At 44.1% G+C, this 27,818-nt stretch overlaps 2 protein-coding genes across 9 annotated transcripts; both read left to right on the forward strand.

Moving 5' to 3' along the window:
* Positions 1-1,632: 1,632 nt before the first annotated feature.
* On the forward strand, positions 1,633-11,421 carry LOC135104797 (threonine--tRNA ligase 1, cytoplasmic-like). 5 transcript variants are annotated; one of them, XM_064012388.1, is made up of 8 exons: positions 1,634-1,788; positions 3,580-3,957; positions 6,374-6,538; positions 6,943-7,143; positions 7,742-7,996; positions 8,333-8,452; positions 8,798-8,948; positions 9,235-11,421. In XM_064012388.1, the coding sequence occupies exons 2-8, from the start codon at positions 3,619-3,621 to the stop codon at positions 10,422-10,424; spliced, it is 2,421 nt and encodes an 806-aa protein (XP_063868458.1). In that variant the 5' UTR covers positions 1,634-1,788; positions 3,580-3,618; the 3' UTR covers positions 10,425-11,421. The 5 variants fall into 5 exon arrangements, with proteins under 5 accessions (XP_063868462.1, XP_063868458.1, XP_063868460.1 ...); XM_064012389.1 differs by having other exon boundaries at positions 1,732-1,879; XM_064012392.1 differs by lacking the exon at positions 3,580-3,957 and having other exon boundaries at positions 1,633-1,788.
* Positions 11,422-12,273: 852 nt separating this feature from the next.
* On the forward strand, positions 12,274-27,193 carry LOC135104798 (coiled-coil domain-containing protein 85C-like). 4 transcript variants are annotated; one of them, XM_064012395.1, is made up of 7 exons: positions 12,274-12,566; positions 14,001-14,522; positions 17,403-17,591; positions 17,796-18,036; positions 18,459-18,707; positions 19,319-19,566; positions 20,023-27,193. In XM_064012395.1, the coding sequence occupies exons 2-7, from the start codon at positions 14,040-14,042 to the stop codon at positions 20,065-20,067; spliced, it is 1,455 nt and encodes a 484-aa protein (XP_063868465.1). In that variant the 5' UTR covers positions 12,274-12,566; positions 14,001-14,039; the 3' UTR covers positions 20,068-27,193. The 4 variants fall into 4 exon arrangements, with proteins under 4 accessions (XP_063868465.1, XP_063868464.1, XP_063868467.1 ...); XM_064012394.1 differs by having other exon boundaries at positions 12,278-12,570; XM_064012397.1 differs by lacking the exon at positions 12,274-12,566 and adding an exon at positions 12,600-12,884.
* Positions 27,194-27,818: the final 625 nt, after the last annotated feature.

Here is a 27,818-nt window from a genome sequence, read left to right on the forward strand (position 1 = left end):
CGTTAATTCACATATCCCTCAGTACGCGCAAGCCTCCTTCTCTGCCTGGCCACTGCATGGTGGTGAGTGGTTGTGGTGGTGGTGGTGATGGGAAATGGAATATTTAGAAGAGGAAGAAGTTTTTTTTATTTTATTTTTTTTTATTTTAGGATAGTGATGTTTCGTGGGACGCTGGGCGGCAAGGAGAGGACAAGTAAATAAATAATCATTGTATATCCCTAAGATTGTAGATAAGTAAGAAATAACGGTAAAATAAGAGGTTTTATTTGAGGTGGTATAAGAACAAAATTACTGCAATCATTCTTTCCTTATTTTCAACCCTTATTTTAGGACACACAGGGTTAGTAGGGCACTGGGTGGCGAGGCGTATATCGTCTCCTCGCTGCGTCACATTATGTCATGCTTTTAGTAAGTTGTAATTCATGAGTTATTTGACAAATGGTGACTATTTAGTATCCTCCCATTGGAGGGAGGGGAGCGTTTTATTAAGTGCACATTATTTACATTAGACGCTCTGAAAAAGGTTGGCCTAGCTGGTTTCACAGCATGGATCAGTCAATGGGAAATATCATGTCCTAATGCAATTCTGTATCTGTGATTAAAGCTTTATTTTTCGCCATATTTGCATTACATTTTCCTTGGCTTTATATCCCTAGTATGGTTGGCAGCTCTCGTGTGTTGTCGCCAATAACTTCGTTTTCTGCATCTCCTCCAGGCACATTTATGTCTCCTGTCTCTCCTTGTCCTTTCATCTTCCCCAAATTCTTCTTTTTGCACTTCATTAACATTGTTATAACTCAAGAAGAGATTTACGGAACTTAAAGCATAATTGTTTATTGACTTTCAATTTTAATTTTTCACCTTATCGACTATGCCCCCTTAGGAAATAAATCATTCATGTTGCATCAGCCGCCGATCAATCAGTCCGCTCAAGACCCAAATACAGCATTGTTTTTGTAATATCTTTATAGGAAAGATCACGCACACCATATTATTTCTAGCTAGGTCGTCTCTTAGTCTGATCATTTAAGCTGGGGATATAATCTCTGGGTTTCATGGCAGTGTATTAGAAGTATAATGTTTATAAAAGGGATAAAGGTGCGCCACGTTGCGTCATGCAGGTGCGGCGCGTCATCGCACATCAGGCACCCATGTCCGGGTCACGGGAGTGCAAACGATACTGACTATAGCTTACTATTACCAAATTACTTTCTTCTTTTCTGGTTTCATTTTAGTATGAATATGTGATTGTTTGTTACTAGGATATTTTATTGTTTTAGATCGTACAAATAAATATGGGCTTTTTTTTCGATTCCACATTGTACCTCATAACTATTTATTGCATGCATTCCTGACCCACCGCAACACACAGCATGTTAACAACCAAGAGTTTTATTTCCGTAATTTATAAGAAACGAATACTGTTAAAAATAGAAAGATTATAGAACAAAAATTCATACCTTTAACTAAAACCCAATTATTTTAAATACCATTACCATACAGAAAATAACCAGCTTATTCCAGTAGTATTTACCTCACTAAGCTCTCACCCACTCATTTAATTATATTAATATTTCCCAAATCATTCCATTTAGAGAAAGCGTCATGCATACGACAACTCAACGTGAAAGTACGAGAGATGAGAGGTGAGCAAAACCCAGACCGAGACCCAGACCGGCCAGCACAGGATAAACACAGCGTGGCAGCGACCGTGTGTAATTCCCCTGTGTGTTCCCCGGCGTGTGTGTGGACTGTGCTCCCTGGACGTGGAAGATGACCGCAGACAAGGTGGTGTGGCGTTGTTTCTGAGATGTTGACGCTGCTGAGAACCTTTTCCACGCGGCCCGTTGTTCTGGCAGCCTCTAGACAAGCTAGGCGGGTTGGTGGCTGCCTCGTGTGTTCCGTTCATAGTGTTCTGCCAGACAGAGGTGTTGTGCTGGTGTTCCTGTGGTGTGGCTAGGCCAGCTTCAGTGGGTGAGCGAGGGGCCCTGCGTCTTGTGTGACTGGGTGGTGTACTAGTGGTGATGCAGACTCGCCATACGGAGGGGTGGGTGGAGGGGGTGTGACGGGTGACGTGGTGGAGTTAGGTCAGGGGTAAGGGAAGGTAGGTCAGGTGGGATGTGTGGTGGTCTCAGGTCAGGTTTGAGGGCTTGTGGGTGTGAGTGGAGAGGGTAGGTCTGCTTTGACATATTGTGGGATGCGGGGTCAGGGCTGAGGGGGGTACGGTTAGGTGAGGTTTGACGTGTGGTAGGGTGAGAGGTCATGGCTGAGAGTTGGGGGGAGTAGGTCTGGTTTGGTGTGCTGGGGAGGGGTCAGAGCTGAAGGGAGGGGAGGGATGGTTTTCATGATAGAGAGAGAGAGAGAGAGAGAGAGGCTGATCTGAGGTGCAAGGTTGGGCCAGGTTATGCCATAAGGAAGAGAGTGAGAGGTGCAGTATGAATATGTGTACAGTGCATACATTCTACTCATTAATTCGAAATAGTATATATGTTATTTATTATATAATTACCTGATATCCATTTTTTTTTTTTCGTTTTTCATGGAGAGGCATTTCTAACTAGAATGTTTTTTCATTGTGTATGTACAGTATTGGAAGGGAGGGGAAAGGAAGGGCAGTGAGAGTGTGTGTCGCCTGAATGCATGGTCCCCCTTGTCATGCAGATCTCATTTTGATTATTTTTTTTCTATGTAACTTTGTGTGTATGAGTCAAATGAATGCTAATCACAGGTAGGATTAGCACAGGATTGAATTTAGCTGTTGTCTGCATGTCAGTTTTAAGCTTTCCCATACAATCTCAATATGGCTTTTATTTTAAATTTTAGTCTCCAAACCAAAAGCAAGTAGCATTATTTTGAGGTTATGAAACATCATTCTTGGTGTTGCCATACATACATATTTGCTCACTGATAGTCATCATGTGTTCATGTTTATTAGGTTCAGAAATGGCTACTACTTTCTCCTAATTGTCTGGATTGAAGTGTATCAGACAATATAGAGAAGTGGTGTGGTGGTTAGCATACTTGATTTGCAATTGAATGGGTTTGAATGCATGACTGAGTGGAAGCATCATGAGCTTTTTTCTCTTCCTGGTGTAGCCGTGATCACCACACATGAAACATGCACAGGGTGTGAGCCGAGGAGTTGTTACATTGCTACATACCAAAAATGGGAGATGTGGTATGTGGTTTAACTCTCCCCAACAACCAGTAGGGAAGCCTTTGCCTTGCTGTAGGATTGCTGATGATTAGAGTTAGAGCTGAGCTGATAGTTGTTGCAATTTTTACATATCACAGTATCATGTGCCTTCTTAAGAACATAAGTGAAGCATTAAGAAGCCACCAGGCCTACATGTGGTAGTGATATTTATTTCCACCAATCATTCCCATCTATGTATCATTTTGTCTTATTGTCTTTTCCTCTTGCCTTGTCTTGTTAATGCCCCTGAATTATAAGTGACTGGCATCTGCCTTCCTGGGAAGGACTTGGCCTTGGGTTGTGATAGGCAGGGGAAGGAAGATTCAGAGTTTGGATGTGTGATGGGGTGTGAGCATAGGCCTAAGACCTTCCTCTTCCAACAGGCCTAACTAGGTAAGCAGTAGGCAGAGGATCAGTGCACAATGGGGTCGGTTGAGCTGGACTCCAACACCCTAGATGCGCTCTTGTGCGACCAGAGTTATGTAGGGGGGTACCAGCCCTCCCAGGCAGACAACCAGGTGTGGCGGGCCCTTGGGGGACCCCCAGACCCAAAGGTGCACCCACACATGGCCCGCTGGTATGCCCATATGGCCAGCTTCAGTGGAGAGAGTCAGGCATTCCCCCCAGCACCCCATGCGGTGGTGTTCCATGGCCCCAAGTCGCCTGCACAGGCCTCTAGAGTGGCCCCAGGGGGGGAGCAGAGTGGCAAACCTCAGGGTGCTAAGCCTCAGAAGACTCCCAGCAAGAAACAAGATACGGAGGTGAGCAGGAGATGCATGGGACGTGCTGGTCACTGAGTCACCCACACCTCCAGGGGATGTACAGAAGTGTTAAGGTGGGAGAGAGTGGTGTTGTGGACACTGAAGGGAAGATGAGGTGTTGGGCAGTGTACAGTACAGGAAGAGGGATGATGGAGGAACAGGAGTGTGGCATGACCGGGGAGGAGGTTGTTTGTAGGAACGCAAGAAGATTTACCATTACTGAAGGAATAAATGAGATGTGAGAGTGAGGAGAGGAAGGAGTGTTAGGGTCAGGAGTCCTGAGGTGTCCAGTGATTGAGGTAAAGAACAGGAGGACACTGGCTTTGTGGTGAGCAGTGTAATATTAAACTGATGTGGAGGTGTGCATTGTTATGAGAATGATGAGTGTATATCCAAAGGCTTGTGTATCTTCTGTCCACATTGGGGGTGTCAGGTGTGACAGGTGACTTGGCTTGTGGTCAGAGGAGTGAATGATTGGAAGTAGGAACATTGGGAGAAAGCACTATTTTTTTTTCTTTTTAAGATTTAAAACAGTTTTAAACATACTTTTAGATTAAATTCAGTATTCACATGCACTACTTGGCATTCTGCACTGAATTGGACATGTTCCCTTGTTTTCCCATCTTGGAGGCCTCACTATGGGCAGCAGTGTCCTCTAGTTTGGTCCCCCTGACCAATGGTGCTGGATCTTGAGGGTGATGTTGATGCCAGCACCACACCTCTGCAAATGCACTACACACTGCTCAAAGAACTAACATGACCCTCCTGTTCTCCCTAACTCTCTTTGAAACAGTCTCATGCCTTCCCTCAGTATCATGACAGGTCTTATTTTATGAGAGTCAGGAAAGTCCAAAACTTTCTGAATAAAATGTCTTCTAGCAGCCAAATGGAGGCCAAGCTTTCAGTAATATTTTATCTTATATCCATTGTCAATAGAGCTCTTTGTTAGGGCGTAGCATCTCAAGCCTTGCCAGTTCATAATGTTTGCATCCATTAGGAAACAAAACTTGATAAGGAGATGTTCATAATATCCACAGATACGTATGTAATTTTCTCCTTACATAGCAAGGAAGTGTATACATTGCAGGATCTTAAAGGATGTGGTTAGCCAGGCAGTGTGTGGGTGACCAGGTGACCAGTAGGGAGGGAAGGAAGGATTAGTGCAGTGTTTTCACTGTGTGTATGTCCTGATTTCATTGGCCTCACCTCACCCACTGGATGATGATGGTAGTGGTGGTGGTGGTGGTGGTGACTGTGGATTAATAGTGGATGATGATTAACCACATACACACATGTGGCCCATACATTCCTCCACTACAGCCACTACTTGCATACGGATAGTCAGTCACTGTGTCAAGGTTTGCCAGGTTCTCCACCACCACCAGCATCATCAGCATCAGCAGCAGCAGCAGCATGGTGTCACTGGTCTGTTGCAAGCTGGACGGCTCAGGTTGTGCTGCATGGTGTTGCAAATATTGAGTTATTCACTGTAGTTGTGGTGTAGAGGATTTGATTGCCTCAGATTTTGCTTAGGTTCAGTTTCAGTAGCATTTCTTTCTCTCTTTTTTTGTCGTGAGTTGTTTTGATGTCTAATTTTGCTCTGTAGTATTTTTTATGTAGAATTTTATGTATAAGGAATTTGTTGTGCTTGTTTTTGAGAGATCCATTTCATTGTGGGTGATTTCCACATATTTCTTACTTTCCGTATTTACAAAGGTTAACATGAAGATTTTGGATATTTATTTATTTGTTGGTTAAGTATTTCAATGTGGATGATTTTCATTTTTTTTTTTTTTTTCTGTCCTTTTTTCATATAATTTCACCCATACATTACATAAGGGAGTTTTAATATGAACCCTCCTAACATGATACATTAAAGTCTCAGAAATGTGAAGTTAAAGTCTGGCATTTTTCTTATTTACTTATATTTTTCAATTTTTTATTAGAATCTATTTGCTTTCATTACATTTCTTGTGTGTTTGTTGATTTTCTGACTTGTCCCTTCTTATCATCTTTCTTTGCTTGCTCAAGTTTAGTCACAGCATTTGGTATCATTGCACTCATGTCTTGCTCCTTAAGCTGCTTTCCTTATCTGTATCTTATCTCCTGATCTGCTCCCTATTTCTTGAGTTACCACCACTTCATGATTAACTCTGTATCTCTATCTTTTTATCTTTCTACCTCCATCCATTTATACTTATTGCCTTCATTATATTTGCCTATCTCTATTATTTCTGTATTTTTTTTTTATGTTTGTCTTACTATTTCTTTATATTTTTTACTGTTTCCTTCATTTTTGTGTCTTACTTCCATTAAATACACACATACAGTTCCCTTAGCATTACCCTTGCATGCATCCACTAACACTTCCCACCGAGAGCAGTCCCCTCAGCGTTCTCTCATCTCCCACCAACAGGCTGCTAAGAAGGAGAAGAAGGAGAAGGGAGGTGGTGGTGGGGGTGGTGGTGCCAAGGAACTCAGTCCATGGCCAGCCTACATCCAGGAGCGCCTTGCCCTGTGGGACCGCCTCAAGAAGGAGTCTGATGAGGCACTGGCCGCCAAGGTGCCACAGCCCATACAGGTAAGCAAAGAAAATGGTTGTGCATCATAGAGACTGACAGTGATGTGGATGATGTGATTGTATAAGCACTGAAATATTAAAACTTGTGGTTAACTGAAGAAAGAGACTGATGAGGCACAGCCAGATAGGGTGTAAGGAGAAGAGGTTTGGGGAGAACATGGTCTTGTAGCAGAATGATGACTGACAATAATAATGTGGGTGAATCTGAACATGTATGCATTGATCTATCTATCTATCTATATACCACATGAGGTAGCCTAGACAAATCACCACACACACACAACATTCATACTGTTATCCCTATCAGTCCTCAGTGGAAAGGGAAAGTCTTGTAGCCCAGTGTATTATAACTATACACTGATAAAACTTTAAAATCACTCAACTAACTCCTTTCCCTTCTGCAGATAACCCTTCCAGATGGCACAGTGAAGGAAGGGGAGTCTTGGCGCACCACCCCCTTTGCCATCGCCCAGGGCATCTCACAGGGCCTGGCCGAGAACACTGTGGTGGCCAAAGTGAATGGTGATGTGTGGGACCTGGACCGGCCGCTGGAAGGTGACTGCAAACTGGAGCTCCTCAAGTTTGACAATGCAGAGGCCAAGGCGGTGAGTGGGCAGAGTGTGTGGGGTGAGAGAGGCAAGGGGTGAGGGACAGTTGTGTTATGAGTAGACTAGGTAAATGTTCGGAAAGAGGATGGAAGAGTGTTGACTTATAACTGGGTAAGTGTTTTGAAAGAGGGTGGAAGAAAAGTGTTAAGTGCTAAATCTGTTTAAATGTTTTTTAGAATTGAGAATGAAAATGATTTTGCTCTCCTTCCTGATTTTATGAATGGAGAATTAACACTTATTATTTAAAAAAAACACCATTAAATAAACTAAGTTAAGTTTTCTCTCTTGATTCAGATTTTTATTTATTTTTTTATTTGTGTAATTTTTAAAGGAACATAATTCTTTTATAGATTGCAATTCACAGACTCCACTTCAAATCTTTTCCACCCACATCTTCATTTACTCTTTACACATTCAATCCAGATTTCTATTGTTCTTATTTACTTACCAAATTTTTAAATGAGCATGTCATTCATAAATCATAATTCACAATCTCCATTCAAGCCTTTTCCTCCCACAACTCACTCTTCATTCCCTCACACACCTCAACATTTCACCTGACAAGCTTACACATCCTGCCCTCCCACCCACATAGGTATTCTGGCACTCCTCAGCCCACATACTTGGGGAGGCCATGGAGCGTGTGTATGGGGGCCACCTGTGCTATGGCCCACCCATAGAGGAAGGTTACTACTATGATATGTGGACGGATGGGGCTGGGGTGTCTGCCCTTGACTTCCCCGGCCTGGAAGACGTGATGAAGAAGGTGACCAAGGAGAAGCAGCCCTTTGAACGCCTGGTGGTCAAGAAGGAGGACCTGTTGGAGATGTTCAAGTATAATGAGTTCAAGGTGTGTGTTGGCTGGTGGTGGTCTTGGTTGTTGTTGTGGTGTTGGGGGTGTTTGTGTTGGGCATGTGTTCATGGTGATATTGCTAGTATTTTATTGTCTTCATAGACATTGAAACCTGTGATACACTCATTCACTAATCCAATACCCTGTCAAGAATGAAGATCCTCTTGAAGAAACCCCATTCGCATGTTCCACCCTTCTCATGGAATCAATAAAGTAACTAAACCCTAAAGAACACCAGCTCATCCTCCCCTGACTCACACAGCATCCAGGGAAGACTTTAGCACCTTTCCCTTAGCCTCATCCCATCACCTCACTTGCCTCTCCTCCACACAGGTGAGGATCATCAACGAGAAAGTGAAGACAGACACCACCACTGTGTACCGGTGTGGGCCCCTCATTGACCTGTGCCGTGGTCCCCATGTGAGGCACACTGGCAAGGTCAAGGCATTCTGTGTAAGTATTAAGTGCTGGGGCAAGGAGAGGGATAGACAGATTAGTAGTTGGATAGATATTGACCTGAAAAATTTTTCTAGTTGAAATGTAGACACAAGATATAGTATAGGAAAGCAGTCCTATCTTAACTCAAGCATTCTCTTCACAATACTTAGTAGCTACAACAAGGAAGAAATATCATTGTGCTGAATGTTGACCAATAGTGAACAGTCCTTCCTTTGTTTCTAAATCTTTTTTTTCTGGAATCTGTTCTCCTTTTCACATCACTTCAAGACAAACAGAATACAGAAAACAGTCCTTGCCTTCCCTAACTCTGGCCTCACATCACACAATGCTTTCCTGCAGGTGACCAAGAACTCTGCCTCATATTGGGAGGGCAAGAGTGATGCAGAGTCTCTGCAGCGAGTGTATGGCATCAGCTTCCCCGACCCCAAGATGTTGAAGGAGTGGAAGCATTTCCAGGAGGAGGCAGCCAAGAGGGACCACCGCAAGATTGGTAAGTGCGGTGAGGGAGAGATGGCTTGCTGGTGGTCAGGAAATGTAATGAGGTGCTTGGGGTGAGCAAGAAAGTATGTCAGGGTGTCTCTCTGTGCTGATCTAAGGAATTAGTGTGCCAAAGATGGTACTCATTCATCCTTAAATTGAACTGTGTGGTTGTGCAGAGTTATTTAAGACTTGGTATCCTTACAATAACAATAGTCTGCCCTGCCATGCTGTAATCAACCAGCTGTACTGCAGTGTCCCCACAACATTAATAACCTGCCATACTTTCCCTTCTCCAGGTGTGCAGCAGAAACTGTTCTTCTTCCACGAGCTGAGTCCCGGCAGCTGCTTCTTCTCCCCACGAGGCGCCTTCATTTACAATGCGCTGATTCAGTTCATCCGTGAGGAGTACCGCAAGCGAGGCTTCCAGGAGGTGGTGACACCCAATGTGTACAACACCAAGCTGTGGCAGACCTCTGGTCACTGGCAGCACTATGCTGAGAACATGTTCAGCTTTGAGGTGGAGAAGGAGAAGTACGCCCTTAAGCCCATGAACTGCCCCGGCCACTGCCTCATGTTCGGCCACACTACCCGGTCTTGGCGGGAACTACCCCTGCGCATGGCAGACTTTGGCGTGCTGCATCGCAACGAGCTGTCTGGTGCACTGACAGGACTCACCCGCGTGCGTCGCTTCCAACAGGATGACGCTCACATCTTCTGTGCGCCAGAGAGCATCCAGGCAGAGATGAAGGGCTGCCTGGACTTCCTCTCGGCCATCTACAAGACCTTCGGCTTTGAGTTCCAGTTGCGGCTGTCCACCAGGCCGGAGAAGTACCTAGGGGATGTGGAGCTGTGGGACCAGGCCGAGGAGCAGCTGAAAGCTTCCCTGAACACCTTTGGTCAGCCATGGGAACTGAACCCCGGGGACGGCGCCTTCTATGGTCCAAAGATTGACATCACGGTGACAGATGCGCTGCGTCGTCACCACCAGTGTGCCACCATCCAGCTGGACTTCCAGTTGCCAGAGCGGTTTGACCTCAACTTTGTGTCCGAGAGCGGCGAGAAGCGGCGTCCGGTGATCATCCACCGTGCTATCCTGGGCTCCGTGGAAAGGATGATTGCCATCCTCACTGAGTCCTACGGCGGCAAGTGGCCCTTCTGGTTGTCCCCACGGCAGGCCATGGTGGTGCCTGTTGCCCCGCCCTTCGACAGCTATGCCACAGAGGTGCGGGACGTGCTTCACGCCGCGGGCCTGCAGGTGGACGTTGACACAGATCCTGGTGATACTCTGAACAAGAAGATCCGCAACTCTCAGCTGGAGCAATACAACTTCATCCTGGTGGTGGGAGAGCGTGAGGCCACGTCCCGCACCCTCAACGTGCGCACCAGAGACAACAAAGTGCACGGCGAGCACCCGCTGAATGACGTGGTGGAGAAGATGTGCAAGCTTCGGGACACTCGTGCCAAGGACTGGGAGGACTCCTTCTAGGCTCCCTGCTGGCACACCCACACTGCCTTCACACAGGAACTGTCTTGGCTTGGCTTGGGGACACTGCCACTGTGCTCCTGTGGCCACATCACCCAGGCTTTGCCCTGTCCAATTTCTATTTATTTGTTTCCATGTATTTTTTTGCCACTAGCCATGAATTTTACCAATTTTAGCAGGATGCAGTAACACACCTGTCAGTGTTTCTTCCTGCTGCCCTGCCTGCTGGGAACAATGATAATGATAAAGAATAATAATTATTATAACTATTTATGTATGGGATGCCTCAATAACAACAAATGTATGTGATGACACACTGACTGTCATCACAGCTTGCCTCATCATCCCCAGGCTGGCCACACCTTCACCCTCCCCCTGACTCCCAGTCACATGCAGGGCTGCTCAATGCCCTGCCTCACATGCTGGTCCATTTTTAATATTCTTATTGACTGTTTTCTCATTTCATGTTTGACTTTCTTACATAGGGTTTTGTTCTTGTTTCTTACAATATTGTTATTCTTTTAATTTTCTTATATTATTTTCTCTTCGTTTCCTGCTGTTAATTCTTGGGGAAAATTGACACCATGCAAACAGTATAAATTCCTGATGTGGCACACAGTAAGGCACCACTTGTACTTGATTGGCAACTTCACGCATTTTCCTGCTCCACAACCCTCACTCATTGGCGCATCTGTGACAGACTTTACCTGGTGACCGACTACTGCCCAACCTCGCCGTGTCTGGTCTGGCCTGAGGGTGTGGCGCCTGAGTGACTAAGTGACTGACTGACTGGCTTTCTGCGCCGCAATGACAGGATCATAAGGCGTTGTTCGGGTCGTGACCTATTTTGGGTGTGTCACAGTGCCACCGCCAGACGAAGCTCCCAGTAGATTCCCAGCGCGCCGTGCAGGTCCCTGGGGTCGCGGCCTTGGCGGTGGTTCCTTCTCGTTGCACTGGTGTCGCGGGGTACGATGTAACTGTAATAAACTTGTTATTTATATTCTGCCCTCTTTGCTGTGCCCCCTGACTCCGCAGGCTGTGTGTGGTAATGTTTAATGCTCAAGTGTCGCCATTCTATCGTAAGGCTGCATACGGTATTGGTGTCAGCAGGAAGGGCAAAGCTGCGACAGGATCAAATATACCACGCTCTAGTTACCCCAACCTAACTAACACGGATGTGAGCTTAGGTGAATGTAGTTTGCATGATATTTTAAGAGTGGGTATTTAAAATATCAGGCATGTCAAGGTAAATCTGTAAATTACGGAGTTTCACTGAATGAAATTCCTGCAACCTCTGATACACGATAATTTCAATCTGCATACTCTTGTCTTTGTTGGAGATAGGGTTGTTGTATAGCTAGATCTACTGGTATTTATGGGCACAGGGACATATCTTTGGCATGGGAATACATAAAGGCGTAAATTGAGGCGACATCAAGATGCTATACATGAAATACCACGAGCGCCATACGGTGAGGTGGCAACCCGCATTCCTGTGACAGCCTTGAACACATCATTGCCTGACATTTTCATTTTCCACAGCACCGCCGCGTGATGCAAAGCAGGATGGGGCAGGAATGTGGCGCATCTCATAAACCAATCACTGGAGAAGAAAGCTTACAAATAACCGATAGCAAGAGAGAGAGAGAGAGAGAGAGAGAGAGAGAAGTAGAAAAAGCTGTGTTATAAAAGCACATTAGATATCTTATAATACAAAACACTCACTGTTTAACTACTAAAGACTACTTAAGCACTAATTGACACATGGCCATAGACGCCACAGAAAACTGTTTATAAAACCATTTCAAAAACCACCTGCCAATAGCGCAAAAAAAAAAAAAAAAAAAATCAGGAGGCACCAGGTAGACAAAACATTATAGGCAAAACTTAGATAAAGCCAAGGTAAACAGAGAAAGACGCAAGTGATAATTGAAGAAGGGCAAAGGACATGACAGGAAGGGGAGGGGGAAGTAATATCGAAAAGTGTCTCTCAGTCTAGCAGCATTTGGCACCTCAGATTTCGCGCCATATTGGATCTCGTGGGAAAAACATTAGAAAACCCAGCCATTTCACAGTTCCCGCGGCTTGTGTGTGCAAAATATGGCCATCTGAGCGAGGAATACAAGCAATGGAACCAGAATACGTGTAGGTGAGGCCGCAAATCCCGTTGTGTGAGCTAAATAAGGAGTGAAAATGCCACCCATCCCTTCCTCTCTAATGTGTGTCAAGTGAAAATCCTTGTTTTTTTACGGCATTTCGTGAGTTTATGTCATTATTTCACCGTGTCTTGTGTTTCTCGTGGGTCTGTGTCCCCGTCTGCTGCTGCCCCGTGGAATAGAAAGTAGATTAAGGGAGGGAATAGTGGAATAGTTGAGAAATTAAGAGTGTGGGTTGCCTGCTTCTGTCAGTGGAATGTTTGTCCCTCCCATTCCATCACTCGTTTCACTGTTGCTCGTGTTTTCAGTGTGTTTGCCTTGCCCTGTGTTACGTTTTTTGTGGCCAAGTTGCTAAATTAGAGGAAGAATTGTGAAATAGACCAGAAAAATTAGTGTGGGTTGCCTGCTTATGCCACTGGAATGCCTGCCCCTCTCATTCCATCACTCGTTTCACTGTTGCTTGTGTCTCCAGTGTGTCTGTGTCCATCTGTGCCCGTATTTTTGTGACCTGGAGGTTAGATTACAGAGAAATTGGTGAAATATCAGAAATAATAACAGTTGTAATGTATCTGCGTATGTGTATGTGTATGTGTCTCTTAGAGCTCCTGGATGTGTGTAATAACCATTTAGGTCCCAGGGGAAGAGAGGGATAGGGGGCGTAGTAATGGGGTTAGATTACAGAGATAAATGGTGAAATAGTCGAGAAAATACTAACTGGAATGCCTGCTTATCTCTGCCCCTGTGTTCAAATCCCTGGGTGTGAGTCTAGCACCCTTTAGGCCCCAAGGGCCTAAAGGGTGGGGAGGCACAGAGGGTGTGGTACTGTGGGTCTGTCATGTCCTGTGTGGTTTGCCTCCTTGTAGCTTCTCTGCATTTTTCGTGTCACCTTGTCACTTCCTGTTGGTGTGAGTTAGGCCAGGGCGTGGCTGCCTACCCTGACCACCACACGCCATGGTGGTATTGCTGGTGACTTGTGGTAGTTTGTTCATGAGGTCAATGCCACCAGGAGTGTTGCTTCATTAAGCGTGCAAGTGTGGCTTAGCTGAGTGGCTGGGATTTGTTTAGTGAGACCTTGTCTTCTGTTCTTCTGTTTTTGCATATGTGTGATGAAGTAACTGGTGTGTCTGTTGGCAAGTGTTGTTGCATTGTCCTTCATAAGTGTTGCACCAGTGTTGATTGTGTTCCTCCTGCCTCTGTTGTGCCTTCAATTTTCTTGTTGGCAATACTGTGTCTATTACTTGTTGTCAGTGATTGCCATTGTTGGGTGATTCACTGACAACTGCTGGTCTTTTCACTGATGACCCTATTGGTATTTACTGCTGTCAGTGAACTTATGTATCTGTGAAACTTGTTTTCTTAAAAATTAGTGATTTTCAATGAAAATGTGTGTTGTCCTCTCACCTGCCTACCTGCGTGCCCCCAGGTGGGTGAGGCCTCTTAGTGGCCGGCCAGCCCAGCACTGATGCCCACCCTGGACCCCGGCCATCCCACCCAGTTCCCGCCCAGCCACCCATCCTCGATGGCCAACCCCTATGCTTCCTCCCGCTCCGGGCCACTGCCCCCTGGCTCTGGGTATGGCCGACTGCCCCCTGCTGCCCCCCAGGTCATGGCTCCTCCCCCCCACCGGGTCAACTCAGGCTTTCTCAATCCTGCTGGCCGAGGACCCCCAGGCTCCCTGAAGTCGTCAGGACACTCGGGCCAGTACCTGCAGCCCCGGCCCCACTCTGACCCTCCTCCTGGGGAGCCCCGCCAGCCTCCAGCATACCCTGAGCCCCCAAGGTATCCTGGGCCTCCAATAGATGATCCCGAGAGGCACCACCGGGGCCCCAAACATGAGGGTCGTGGAGAGGATGAGGCAGGGACAGGGCGACACTCCCTCCATGCCCAGCTGGCCGAGCTGCAGCAGCTGCGGGAGGCACACCAACGCCTTACCGACGACAACCAGGTGAGTCACTCCCTGGCCCCTGCAGGCACTACACCTCACCACAACACTTCATGAAACATCTCCACACTTTCACATGTCTTGCTGCAACCATTTTTTGCTCATGAATTGACAACTTTTCTGCAAATCTCATATTAAAAACAAACACAATCCAGCCTGACACACACACACACAGCATTTCTTGTCATAGTCCCTCCACTCTAGAATTAAGGTTTGGGTGGGGTTAAGTCCGGGATTTCCCTACCATGACATGACATGCATGACAGCATTTCTCCAGTTTCCTGCTGCAATTTTTGCCATTGCTTCATGAATGATTGGCTTCATCTTAGCATTATTTAATGTATTCCTTTTGGCGACATAGTATTCAACCTGAGCCCATATCAGTTCAGTGGGGTTGTACTGACAGTAATAAGAAGACAGGTGTACAACTCTATGGCCATTGTCTAATTCAGTCTTTTTGATGACGTATTTTTTGTCTGCAGCAGTGATGTGGTGAGTCACAAGTTCCAGGAGATCCACTTTCAATAGACATTCTAGAACTGTCATCCCCTTCCTATCCAGCCATTCTCTTACCATTGCTTTATTATCTGAGCATTTGGTGGTTTATGTATTTTCCTTGAGTGATAGGATGCATTGTCCATCACCGTAACTGAAGAGGGAGGAATATTAGGTAATAGTTGTACTTAAGCCATTTCTCAAGCCTCTCAGCATTCATGTGGTTGTGGCAATCACCAATATTCTTGGCTTGGAATACCAGGACAGCTTTTAGGAACAAATCCATTTTTTTCCTGCATGCAGAATAATCCAGCAGCCAGTCTTTGCTGTCAGTACCCACACTCACTCCTTCGGCCTTTCCTGAGGTGCTGTTTACCCACCACATGGAAATGGTGAAGTTCTGATCAATCCATATTTTGTCTAAGTGACGCTGTTCTTATCAGACCTCGAAAGTCCTGCCATTTGTCTCAGAAACTTGCATCGCATAGAGGTTACATTGCTGTGTTCCATCAGAAACCTTTGCCCAGCAGCTTTTGTGTACTGAAATTGAATTTTCTTTTAGAATTTTCCTTAATGTCTCATGGCTGCCAAGGTAGGAAAGGTTACTCTCCATTTCTGTATGAATTTTTCAGTGGTGGGGATTTCTTTTCCTTCATAAAACTGCAAAATTGTTCTTTGCAGGACATCTTCATGGAAGTTATCAAAAAAGTCTGCAACTGGTTTTGCTGTCTCCTGTTTCTGGGGAAACATAAACTTTAGAAGGTTGTTTTCTTCATTATTTCTTGCTTTTGTGTATTGCTTCAATCTTGGTCTTGCTAAGGTTTGTTGCTGCAGCTGTTCAACAAATTACTTTTGAAACATTCTCTAAAGTTCCTCTGTACTGCTTCTTCTTCAGGAAATACAGTAAATCCTCCATAAACTGGACTACATGGGGCAAGGTTGCCCATCGTTTATCCAAAAATTGGGTTTATCTGTTCAAATTGTGTTTTTGGCCAGTTTTTATGTAAGTACATAAACATGTATGTTTAGTGTTATTTACAGCCTATTTGTTAGCACATTATAAGTCCCATGATAAATATTTATGGTATATTTTGTTATTGCACACTATATGCAATGCACTAATTGGTCATATAAGAGTTCACTTAACATTATGCAACTACACACTTAGTGTTCACGTAAGAGCTCACTTAACTGTACACAACACACTAGTCACATAAGAGCTAACCTAATACTATGCACTCTACTACTAGTGCACTTTTGCTTGTTACTCAGTGTTGCCATGAGGGCATTCAGGCTATCTGATATTCAGCTTATTCAGTTTCAGTTTAGGGAGGTTTTGCTGTATTCATTTACGTTAATGTGTTAATGTCAACACGGCAAGTGCATAGCGGAAGTACGTGACCCATCCCAGGTCGTACAGGTGACACGTCAGTTGTGAGGCCTGGGTGTGTAGGCCTAAATGTTGCCACTCGCCACAGTTTTAACAGATTTATTTTTATTATGAAAGTAGCACATATTCTACGGATATTCTTTCCAGTTGTATTAAAAAATAATTGTTTCACCACATACCCATCTTAGAACTATGGAGAAGGTCTGCAAAAATAATGCTATTTTTTCAGCAACATTGTAAAGTCAGTATGCCATGTTTCTTTGTTATGTTTGTTGTGGTATAATTACTTTACACATGTTACATTTGTTTTTCTTTGATATACTAGAGTGTTTACTTTAAATTGCAGTGGTGGTATATAGTTACCTATCTGTAATTTCTTTTGCATGTATCACAGCAGTCACACATCACTGATTTAGGAAGTACAGCAACACTGCAGGCAGGGGAATACCTGTGCTGATCCCACCCAAACCTTGATTTTAGAGTGGTGTGACTATAGTTGAGTGGTAGCACCCTTGTGTTTTACTGTGCAGGTTGAAGTGTATACCCTGCACAGATCACAAGGACTGTCACTGATGAATCAGTATTTACTGTTAAGTAAGAGGGTTGGGTGTGAAGGGTGAGTGATGGAGATGATAATGAGTAATAGGGTATGAAGATTGTGTAGCATGTTTAGGATAAATGATAATGATAATAATAATGATTAAATAGGGTGTGAGGTGTATAAAAGGTGAATGATGATTTTTTAGTACATGAAGTGTGTGTGTGTGTGTGTGTGTGTGTGTGTGTGTGTGTGTGTGTGTGTGTGTAGCGTAAGGAAGGTAAATGATCTCTTCATCTATATGCCAGGCTACCAGTCACACAAAGATTGGTGCAGACAAAGCACCACACACTCCACACACACATCATTCATACTCTTAGCCATGTCAGCCCTTGATGGAATGGAATGATCTCATGGACAACTTTACTACTTACTTACTTACAAGGTGACTTCTGTACAGGAGCTCCGAGACTTGTGCTGCTTCCTTGATGATGACCGCCAGAAGGGCCGTAAGCTGGCCCGGGAGTGGCAGCGGTTTGGGCGCTACACGGCCTCTGTCATGCGGCAGGAGGTCACCGCCTACCAGAATAAGCTGCGTGGTCTGGAGGCAAAGCAGCACGATCTGATCAAGGACAACCTGGAGCTGAAGGTGAGAGAGAGAGAGAGAGAGAGAGAGAGAGAGAGAGAGAGAGAGATGGAAAGCATTAAATATTTTAAACTCTTAGGGTTGTATTTCAAAGTGTGTTCCAGCTCTTCTTATGTTAGGGTGTTTGCTCTGTCCCTGTAGAACCACACCCTGACCATTCCTTTCTGTGAGTCATTATTTCTGTACTGTGTGGTTGGTGGTGTGCAGGAGCTGTGTCTGTACCTGGACGAGGAGCGGAACAATGCCACCTGCACTCACTGCGGCAACCCTCTCATCACCCGGGACGACGGTGACGGCTCCTCCTCCTCCACCAATGCTGATGAGCCTTCAGGGCCACCCCAGCCTGCACCACAGCCCCCTCCACCCCCAGACATCCCCCTGGCCCGTTCCTCCTCCAGGGAGCGGCTGCTGGAGGACACTCTCACCCGCCAGAGGTCGCCCATGAATGGTGAGTGCCTGGGGCTTGCTGGCTGTAGAGGAATAATGGGTCAGGTCACAGAAATGCTAAAAATTTAACCCTTCAAGTTTCCAAAAATGTAAAATTAAGTTAAAAAGTGAAGGTAATAAGGCCTTAAAAAGTGAAGGTAGTAAGGTTTAGGTCTATTGATTCTGCTATTTTTGCTTAGTTAACTATCCAAGAGCTAAGGTCTGATACCACTCTGTCTTTTAGGATATCACAGGCACTAAAATCTTAAGCATCCCTCCTTTGCTGTGAATAATTTTTGTACCCTCTTAATTTTTTAGTCCTTGGCTAGTGCTCTTCTTACATTGAAAGAAAAAAAAAGGTTTGACCTCCTTCAGTCACTGGAAAACTAACTTGCAGCAAAATCTCTTATAATGAAGTGTATCCCTCCCATTTGTCCCTGATAGAGCAAGTGCTGAGCTACATCAAGTCCCTGGAGGCGCGGGTGCTGCTGCTGGAGGCAGAGAAGCAGCAGCTCTCGGAAATAGTCAAGCCTAGCCGCTTCCACCCTGAGGGTGCAGGAGGGGAGGTTGGCGACGTCCCTCCCCCACCCCCTCCCCCACACCCTCGCCCACTGCAGCCTCCACCCTACTCCCTGTCCCACCACTTGAGGGCAGTTGGGCTTGGCTTGACACACAGAGCACCTCTTGGACCTGGTGAGTGGTGGTGGTGGTGGTGGTGGTCATTGTGGCAGCAATGGTCAGCCTCTTAAGCAGTTGCAAGCGGCAGGCCTCAGGATGGATAGAGTGGCAGATAGAGGCACGTAATGGATGAAGGGCTGGATATTTTTTGTCTCTTAAAATGAGACTTGCCAGGGCTTATAAATTGTAGAAATGGAAGACCGACCACCAAGTACTGTGTATTATGGTGAGCATTATAAGAGACACCAAAACTTATGCTAAGTAAAATTTTTGCCTGTAAAATTTAGACTTGCTAAGTAAGCACTACAAAAACAGTCTAGGAATGGAAGACCAGCAGGCACAATATCTTAGGTGAGGGTTATAATGCACCAAAACTTGTGTCAAGTAGAATTTTTTTCTCTTTAAAAAGGAGACTTGCTAAGAGCCATAAAATTTAGGAAAATTTAGGAATAGAAGACTAGCAACCACAATACCTCTTTTTAAAAGTACAAGGACTGGCACCTCAGTGAGCACTTCTTTTCATTTCTTGTTGCCCTGGCCAGTGCTGGTCTTACATAAAAAAGGATAGAACAGGAGACTTTTACAAGGATAGAATACTTCTGACCCACCATCCCTTCCCCCAACAGGATCAGGGGACAGTGAGGAGGACCTGCTTCCAGAGGGACCACCCCCACTTGTGTCACGTCCCACCTCCGTTGCAGCGGCCATGAGGGTGCTGGAAGTGCAGGAGCAGCTGGAGGGTGTGATGGCCCCTTCCTCATCTGGTCCTCCCCCAAGCCAGGGTCCCCCACCCCCTACCCAGCAGCCCACACTCCCTCCACACAATGCTGCCTTAGCTGATGGCGAGAAGGCGCTGCTCAGACAGATGTGTAATGTATGTTGTGTGTGTGCATATGTGTGTTTGTGTTTGTTTATCCAGTTGTCTCTGCTTTTATTCATTCACCTTGAAGTCAAAGGTGTGTGTGTTCCTTACTCACTGCATCTGTTTCTGACTTCCAAGTGTCAAAACATTTAATTTATGAAGCTAAACCTCTTAGTAATTGAGGATTTAGTCTTTTCAATTCATATTTTCTTCCATAATCCCCATTGAAAGTACATTTGCCTAGTTGTGGCTAGACATGAGCTGTCCTATCTATGTACATATATTTGTCCAGTTTTGCTTTAGTTGTACATTCTTCATCTATATAATTTCTTCTAGTCTATTTCAGGTATCTATATTTCTTTGGAAGACCTTTGTCATATAAATACCACCCTTTCCTCAACTTAAAGTGTGTGTGTGTGTGTGTGTGAGGTCAGCCTTGCAAGTCCCTAAGAGCAGTGTGTTTCCCAGGTGGTGTGGAAGAAGCTGGAGGAGGTGCCGAGCCAGAACAGATAACCAGCAGTGCCTCTCTGTGTGCCTCCTGCTGAAGGGATGTAGCCAGGTGGGCATCTTCTTGCACCACTGCCTGGGGAATGGTGGTGCTGGCCTCCCGTCCCACCCTCCTGTACATTCTCATCAAGGAATCTCTCTCCAGGTGTCTCGTACAAACTGTAACTCATGCCTTGCCTCCCTTCCTCTGAGGTGTGAAGACTGGCTCTCCACTCCAGGGAAGGTATGAAGGAACTTAGTGCCTCAGCATTGCAAGGTTTTCAATACTGTATTTTCTGGCATGGAAGAAGGATGCACAGATGCTCAGATGCACTCTTATTGTTATGTGTACCTTGTACTGCTGCCACGTCGAGTGACATCTTCAATGCACTGTGGTCCTTCCTGTCTTTGCTGTGTATAAGAATGTGTGTGCATGTTTTGCTTTGAATTAGTTTCATTGAAGAAAGTCTTGGTTAAGAGTCCTTCTTGTTACTTAGCACCAGATTGCAGGTTGTCAAGGTAGAGTGTCATGCACCAGTTTGTTGTGGTGGCTTGTCACTTCTTGCAGCAGCAAGTTACAGGCAGTGCACCACTTCATCCTTCCTTTATGAATATTACTCCAGTACTGCTCATGGATTTTTTGAGCCTCCCTGGCACCCTGTGCTTCCCACACAGTGCACAAGTGACTCATTAACTCTTCAAGTAGAACATTACTTTGGTTTAGAAAAAGCTTCCTTAGTTTGTATTTATAAGATCCACAATGACATGTGAATGTCATTGTTCGGAGCATTGCTTTAGATTAAGAGAGATGTTTGTTGAACCTTTAGGAGGATGAAAGCAGGAGATATTCTGTGCCAGAAAGCACAGTTAAATCTGATGGAAAATCCTCTTATGAATGAGAGGTGTAGCATTAGTGGTAAAGTTTTATGAAATAACCTGTAGGTCAAATTCAGTATTATAGAGAGTTTTAGTTTGGAAAAGAAAATGCCTTGTTGTCTTGGTGGTGGCTGTCATTTGGTGCCTTCAGTGTCCAGAGTGCACTTGTGTGTTGGGACATGAATCAGTGCACGTAGCGGCGGTGAGTCAGCAGGACTTACTGTGCCAAGTGGTGGTGCTTGGGTGACACCAGGCCAGCACATGTGCCACATGCTGCTGCATCTTCAGCTGTGGCTTCTTCAGCATCATTAATATTTACAAAGCATAGCTTATAACTTTTAGTTGTACATACATAGTGTTTTATAGAAGAGAAAACAAAGCTGTGATTGTCACAAACTTTGTTGACTAATAGGACAATTAAATTTCATCCTGAAATTGAGACATGGCAATGGTTAAAGGATTTATTTATTTTTTTATTTTTTATTTATTTTTTTTTAATATCCAGCAAGACAAACTGTTTATACATATCTTACTGTAAGTAAGCGTTAGTTATTGAAGTCAGCTTGACTTATGGGATGTCATCGCTGGTCCGCCTGTTTCCCTCGTCAGACGTGACGAGAAAACACTCACTGCTTGTGAGCTTGACTCAAGTTTTTATCAGTATGGCAATGAATGTGCATGGCACAGTAAGTTAATTTTTTATTGTATATAATGAGCAGCAACATAACTGGTGGTGTGCTCACACATCAGTTATTTTGTGACTAGTATGTTAGGATATGACTTCAAGCCTTCAGCAGCTGTTTGTCTTTACTCTTTGAATGAAATACGTAACTACTTCACTGTCATCTACCTCATTTATTCTTATTTAGAATGACCAAGATCACACCCAAGTGAGTGTTGTGAAGGATCACAGGGACCATTGTCCACTGAGCTGGACACTGAGGCGAACCTTCTTGGCCATCACTTGAGGGGAGGCCAGCACACCACTACCTTCCATGACTCTTTGTACGTCAGGCTTCCCTCTCAGAGGCGATGTGCTCCAGCAGTGTGTCATTGTCCTCACACTTAGTGCTGAAGTCATTAACAACATTTCTCTACTCAACACTTCTTGCCCTAGATGGGTGTTGGCTTTGGCTCATGAAGACTTCCTCCTAATTGAGGCGCTAGACAAAATTACTTTGGTGTCATCATTTCTTCATTGTTGTTTTTGTCCCTTCATCCTGCACATGTCAGTGTGTTGGTCACCATCATGGGAGTGTCAGCACACCTATTCTCCACAAAATGTAATCACAGGTTTCATACGTCTGTGCTTTGTCCCAACTCATCAAGATCAGGATGACCTGTTCTGTTCATATTTTAGGATGAGTAGTTTTGTTCATATTTTCTTTTTAATTTATCTTTTTGAGTTAAATGTTCTAAAATGATCACTTCATATATTTGTTTATGCATGTACACACTCACAGTGAATTGCTTCCCTCCCTTGAAATGTCAGTCAGCAGCCTGGTGTTATGTTAAAGCTTGTCACTCATCAAATCAGGGATTAGTTAACTTGTCATAAATTAGTATTCTCTGTATGAACAATTATTTTTTGTTCTTTGTTTGTCAATTATTTAATGGATAACAGAATTAGGCTATGATAGACAAGAGAATATGCAAAATAAACCAAGAAAAGAGACATTTAAGAGAGAAAAAGGCTTCCCCATAGAAATGCTGGAGTTTGGAATAAACTAATTGAGAAGGCAGTATGAGCAAAGTGTGCACCAAGTCAATGAAAGACTGAACAAATGTAGATATAGAGACAGGATCACATGAGAGCTCAGGCCTTGTATATCATGAGTACAGCTAGGTGAACACAGTCACCAGTGCAAGTCTCAGAGGGTGTGGGTGAAGCAGCAAGTTACTGATGAAGGGAACACATTGCATCACACACCAGGTGCCCAGATGACCCCACTGTGGCAGTGGGGCACAATACTGGTAGGGTTAGGGAGTAGTGCAGTGCCAAAGAAGTCATGTACAGTACAGATAAAGCCTAGGCAGGGGCACCTGTTGTGTGATGTCCTGCTCCTCCCCCTGAGGTGTGCTGCTGTGCTGTAGCTTGACGGACGAAGTGAGATGTGTGCGTGTAATTCACTCAGTCATGAGATCACATGCTGGACTTGTGATCATTAGCTATGTTCTCTCAGAGAAGGGTCAGAGCTTTTATGAGCTAATCTATGTGAGACTGGTACTCATAACACCACAGTTACCTTCTTAGTCCTGTCCACATGATCAAACAGTGCCTGGTGAACTTTGCTTGTGTACTGGCCAAAGTCACTGTGTCGTCCATCCACACCCAGTACTAGATGGTCGAACTACCAGGCTGACAGCTTTATCTGGTGATTTTGCTCAACTGCAGGCATGAGCACTCTGTTGGTTTGCCCGTCAGTTTTGCCCAAACAGTATGAAGCGAGTGTCCATCAGGCAGCACTTGGTTGTGTGGATGGAGCTTTGCTGTCGGGCAGGCAGCTTCATGGTGCAGTACTCATCTCACACCTGAAAGGTTGACTTTGATTCTACTTTGTTATTGTTTTCTGATGGGGGGAGCAGTGTCTTCACACTTTGTGTTGGGGGTTCTGTAATGACCATTTTCTTATTCAAGGAGGCAGTAGCTTCACTCCTCTAAGAAAGTCTTTGTGACTTGAAGAGGGCACACACCTCAGCCTGCTTACTGACGAGATTTTACTACTTAGTAAGCAATGTGTGTGTGTGTGTGTGTGTTTATTACAAGCCAGCTTGCTAACATGTAAGAAAAGGGTAAACAGTTGTTCCTCTTGTGATGTTGCTTACACACCTATGCTTAACAAATGTGCAGCTAATTGAACTGTTTCCCTGAGCTGTTGTATTAGGAGACAGTGATCTTGAAAATGAACACTCTTATGTTTTTTCTGTAAATAGTAATTTAGTCAAGGATCTGAAGTCCAAATAACACCAAATATGTAATGTAACTTCTCACAGTAGTAACATAACTATGACTACACTACTAATTCAACCTGTGTTCACTCATCAGTTTTGAAAATATTGTATCATTTGTAGATTTTCATTGATTACTTGCTTGGGCTTCTGCCTGCCTGCCTGCCTGCTGTGTCCTGTAGGTGCTGGGACTGGCTGGTGCATGTCAGGTCTTGTGGTCCTCCTTGAGACATGAGTGTGGCACGTAGTACACCACTGACTGGCTGGAAGTGACATACTGCTTGGACTGCTCAGAGTGGTTGAAATGATTTGTAGAAAGTTTAGTGTGGTAATATAACTAATTTAGTATTGTTTTGAGTGGTGAGGCAGTTTGGACCTTGGGTGCGTAGGTGTGATGTGGTACAGCATAGCGTGGCAGGCTGGGCCAGACTATCAAGCAGGTCACTTGGTCAGCACCACCTTCACCATTTTGAATTTCATTGTTCCTGCAAGATCTGTTGAACCAATTTTCCTCAAACCTTTAGTTTTTACTTTTTTTAGTAAGAGGATTAGTCATAAAATTGTATCTTGTGTAATTATTCCATCTGCCTCTTTGGTATGGAAATTCCTTCATAGGAATTGGTCATGTGTCAGCGATGCATGTGAGTTTAGGGAGAGGAATACACTGGCTGGTGCTGTACTACGTGCCAGTTACTTGAGGTGCAGGCTGAACACTGTGATGGACAAGTGGCAGTGTCAAGGGGGACATTTAGCACCTGTTTGTAAAAAGAAAATGTTTTAGCATTATTAAGATGAAACAGTATTAGTTTTCATATGCAGCTTTCTACCTTATTTAAACTATAAAGTAATTGTGTTTTTAGTTTTCTTTTTTCTTATTGACTGCAAGGCATACATCATGTATGATATACTCTTTTGGTATGTGCATAAAGATCATTGTGTACTTGTTTCCAGTGAATGCACCTCTCAGTGTACATTGGTGATCATGTTTCTCAGCTGCCATCCTAGTGTGTTGCTTCTCTGCATTCCATTGACAGACCCTCTGTAATTATGTTCATTCTTTTGCTCTCACCCATGCAATACTTTTCAGTGACAGCCATCACCCACTGAAAAGTGGCAAGAAATTAATAACTTTTTTCTAAGGACACCAGCACATGAGCCACTTTCTAGTGGCTGGCCACAAGAGTGGTTCATGGGTCCATTTTCTCCATTACAAAAAAGTGGCCATGTTTTAGTGGCCTCAACTTTTCAAAGGCTGGTCGCTGCCACTGAAAATGGCTCATGCTTCAGGACCTGTCACCCAAAAAGCATCTCATTCCCAGTATTGGCAGCATGATTCAGTGCAGCAGTATTTAAGATATTGCAGCAGTGACATTCAAGAGCTCTGATGAGGTCTGGCTTATTCACTCATGTGGTCCTCATTTTTCAGGATGAAAGATAAAATTTTATATTGTACCTTAGAATAATGCATATGAAAGTTTCTGATTTTCAGAATGAATGAGATTATACTGTTGTGCATTGTGTTGCTGTCTTGTATTGTATTGTTAGTGTCTGGCACATTATCACCACCATCTCCAACCCTTATGTTGAGGGTTAGATGTAGTGGTCCAGTTGCTGTCTCCCTTGTAGGGTATGGCTGCTGGTGAACACTTCTTACATCCCTTGGTGTAGTGATGTAGTTGCACTTGGGGCCTTGGCTTTTCAGTCGAGCAGAAGTTGGTGATGCCACTTTTAGCCAAGTGGAATGTTGCACTGGCAGCTGTGACTGAGATTATTCCTTGAGAGGGAGAAGACCAGAGAATACTGATACATTTGAATCAATTTGTGATAGTGCTGGAATATAAAGTGTGACCTATTTGTACATTTGCTATTATGAAAGGAGACAAGTTTTTATATTGTGTTACTCAAAGATGAAACCTGGAATTAGTGTCTTTTGTGCTTAGAACAACACACATAACCAGTGAAATAACCAATAATATAATGACTGATTGCGATGTGTGCTTGGGTCTTACTCCCTCCAACCATACTTACCAGAGTCTGCAAGTGAGGACTGATCACTCTTGTTCATTGCTTGGCTATTGTTTTCAAATGTCAAGAACTGCACAGTTTTGTTGACTCAAAATCTAGCACTAGTTGAGGAAGGTTTAAAATTAACTAGGATAACTTACGCTGTCTAGCAACAAATTTTGAATGATAGAATATTCAGATGCACAAATTTTGTTGTAAACATGAGATTGTAGTATAGCAAGTAATGTAATATTGTGTTAAACTCTCAAGAACGTACTAGATAATAATGCATGTAATAGCAGCGAGAGGTGCTCCCTACAGGAGTGAGGCAATACAGATGAAATTCAAGTTATCACTTGCCTAGACTTGGAATAATTGTGGTATGTGTACAGTCAGCCTCAGAAACAAACCAGTAATATCTATGCATATAAGTCTTGGCAGTGTTGCCAGTGCTTAAAACTCCAAGAGTGATGCAATGATTAAGAGGGAAGTGTAATTAGTGAGTGCCTAAGTCCCATCCTCTTGAGTGAGCCAATCAGGGCTCTTCCTCTCAGTTTGTGTGTGTGTTTCTCAATGCCTCACTTGCCTCAGTCCTATGTGGAGCACCTCATTTTACTACAGGATTCAAGGCGTTAGTTAGTGTGTCATGCTCATCCTGGACTTTGTACTGAACCAAGCTCCCTCATAAGCCATGAAGATCAGACATTGCAAGTTCATGGTTGATGCAATTTTTGGCAGCGTGGTGGGAGTGTTGCTATGCAGATGTGTACAGCTGAGTTGTGCATTAGAAAAGGTAGGCTAAGTGTTCTTAGTATGCTATGGAAGTACCTGCTATCATTTACTCCTAAGTGTAGCAATATATGATTTTTTAAAAGTGGTATGTGTACAGTCTGCAATCAGTTGGTATAATGTGTGTATGTATATGAGAGAGAGAGAGAGAGAGAGAGAGAGAGAGAGAGAGAGAATCTTAATTTGTATTTATGTAAGTAATTTACAATTTGAATGTATATTTGTTATTCTCAAATTGCAATTTACTGCCTACATCTCTGCCAAAACTTTAATGACCATAACTGTTTCTCCACTGTGTCTGCTGCTACTGTTGTCATAATGTCATCCTCATCTTTATCGTGGTCCAAGGCTCAACATTTATTTTGTGTAGCAAACATAGTCGTCAAGAGTAATTTTAGACAAATTATATATATATAGATTATATTTTTTGACTGAGGAGTGAGTGTGAACTGTGTTAGTTAGTACAGTAAGTTGTAATATAGCATTGTGCAGAAACTATATCATGTTAATAAATTGCAGATATATATGTGTGTAATGTGTGTTTAATTTTTCAGTGAGAGAACATTTGTATCCTTCCGTGATGCTTTAGATGGAGCAGCCAGTGAGTAGCAGCCTGCAGCACAACAGCCTGCAGCAGCACAGACAGAGTGAGGCACAGGCCAGCTGGACACCACCTGACACACTGCAAGGAACAGCTGGATATCAAGACAGTACTACATGAGGCAGAGGCAGAAGTCCCCAGACACCATGTGCAGTAAAGAGGTTGACTCAAACCAGTTTTGGGAGGTGCAATACTAAGTGATGAAATATTCCAAATATTTAATTTTTGGTACTGAAGTTGGTTAAATTTTTTAGCTGACATAAGGATTGCATTGCATTGCTGCTGTTAAATTTCCTAAAAGTAAAATAAGAGGAGAGATTGAGAGGAGAGGGGATAAAGGAGTAAAACATAGTGTACATAGTGTGAAGGAGAGAGAGAGAGAGAGAGAGAATGTCAGTCATGAATATCCCCCGCCCCTTGGTTCTCTTTCCTCCCTTACCACAGCCCTCAGTCCCATACTGTGTGTCATGTGCTGTGGATCTGTGGGTTTTGGTGAGTGAGAGAAAGGATCACGTTTATGCATAAACATGCTGTTGTTTAGTCACTTACCAGTCCACAG

The sequence above is a fragment of the Scylla paramamosain genome, chromosome 11 (genome assembly GCF_035594125.1).
Source record: "Scylla paramamosain isolate STU-SP2022 chromosome 11, ASM3559412v1, whole genome shotgun sequence".
Taxonomy (NCBI): Eukaryota; Metazoa; Arthropoda; class Malacostraca; order Decapoda; family Portunidae; genus Scylla; species Scylla paramamosain.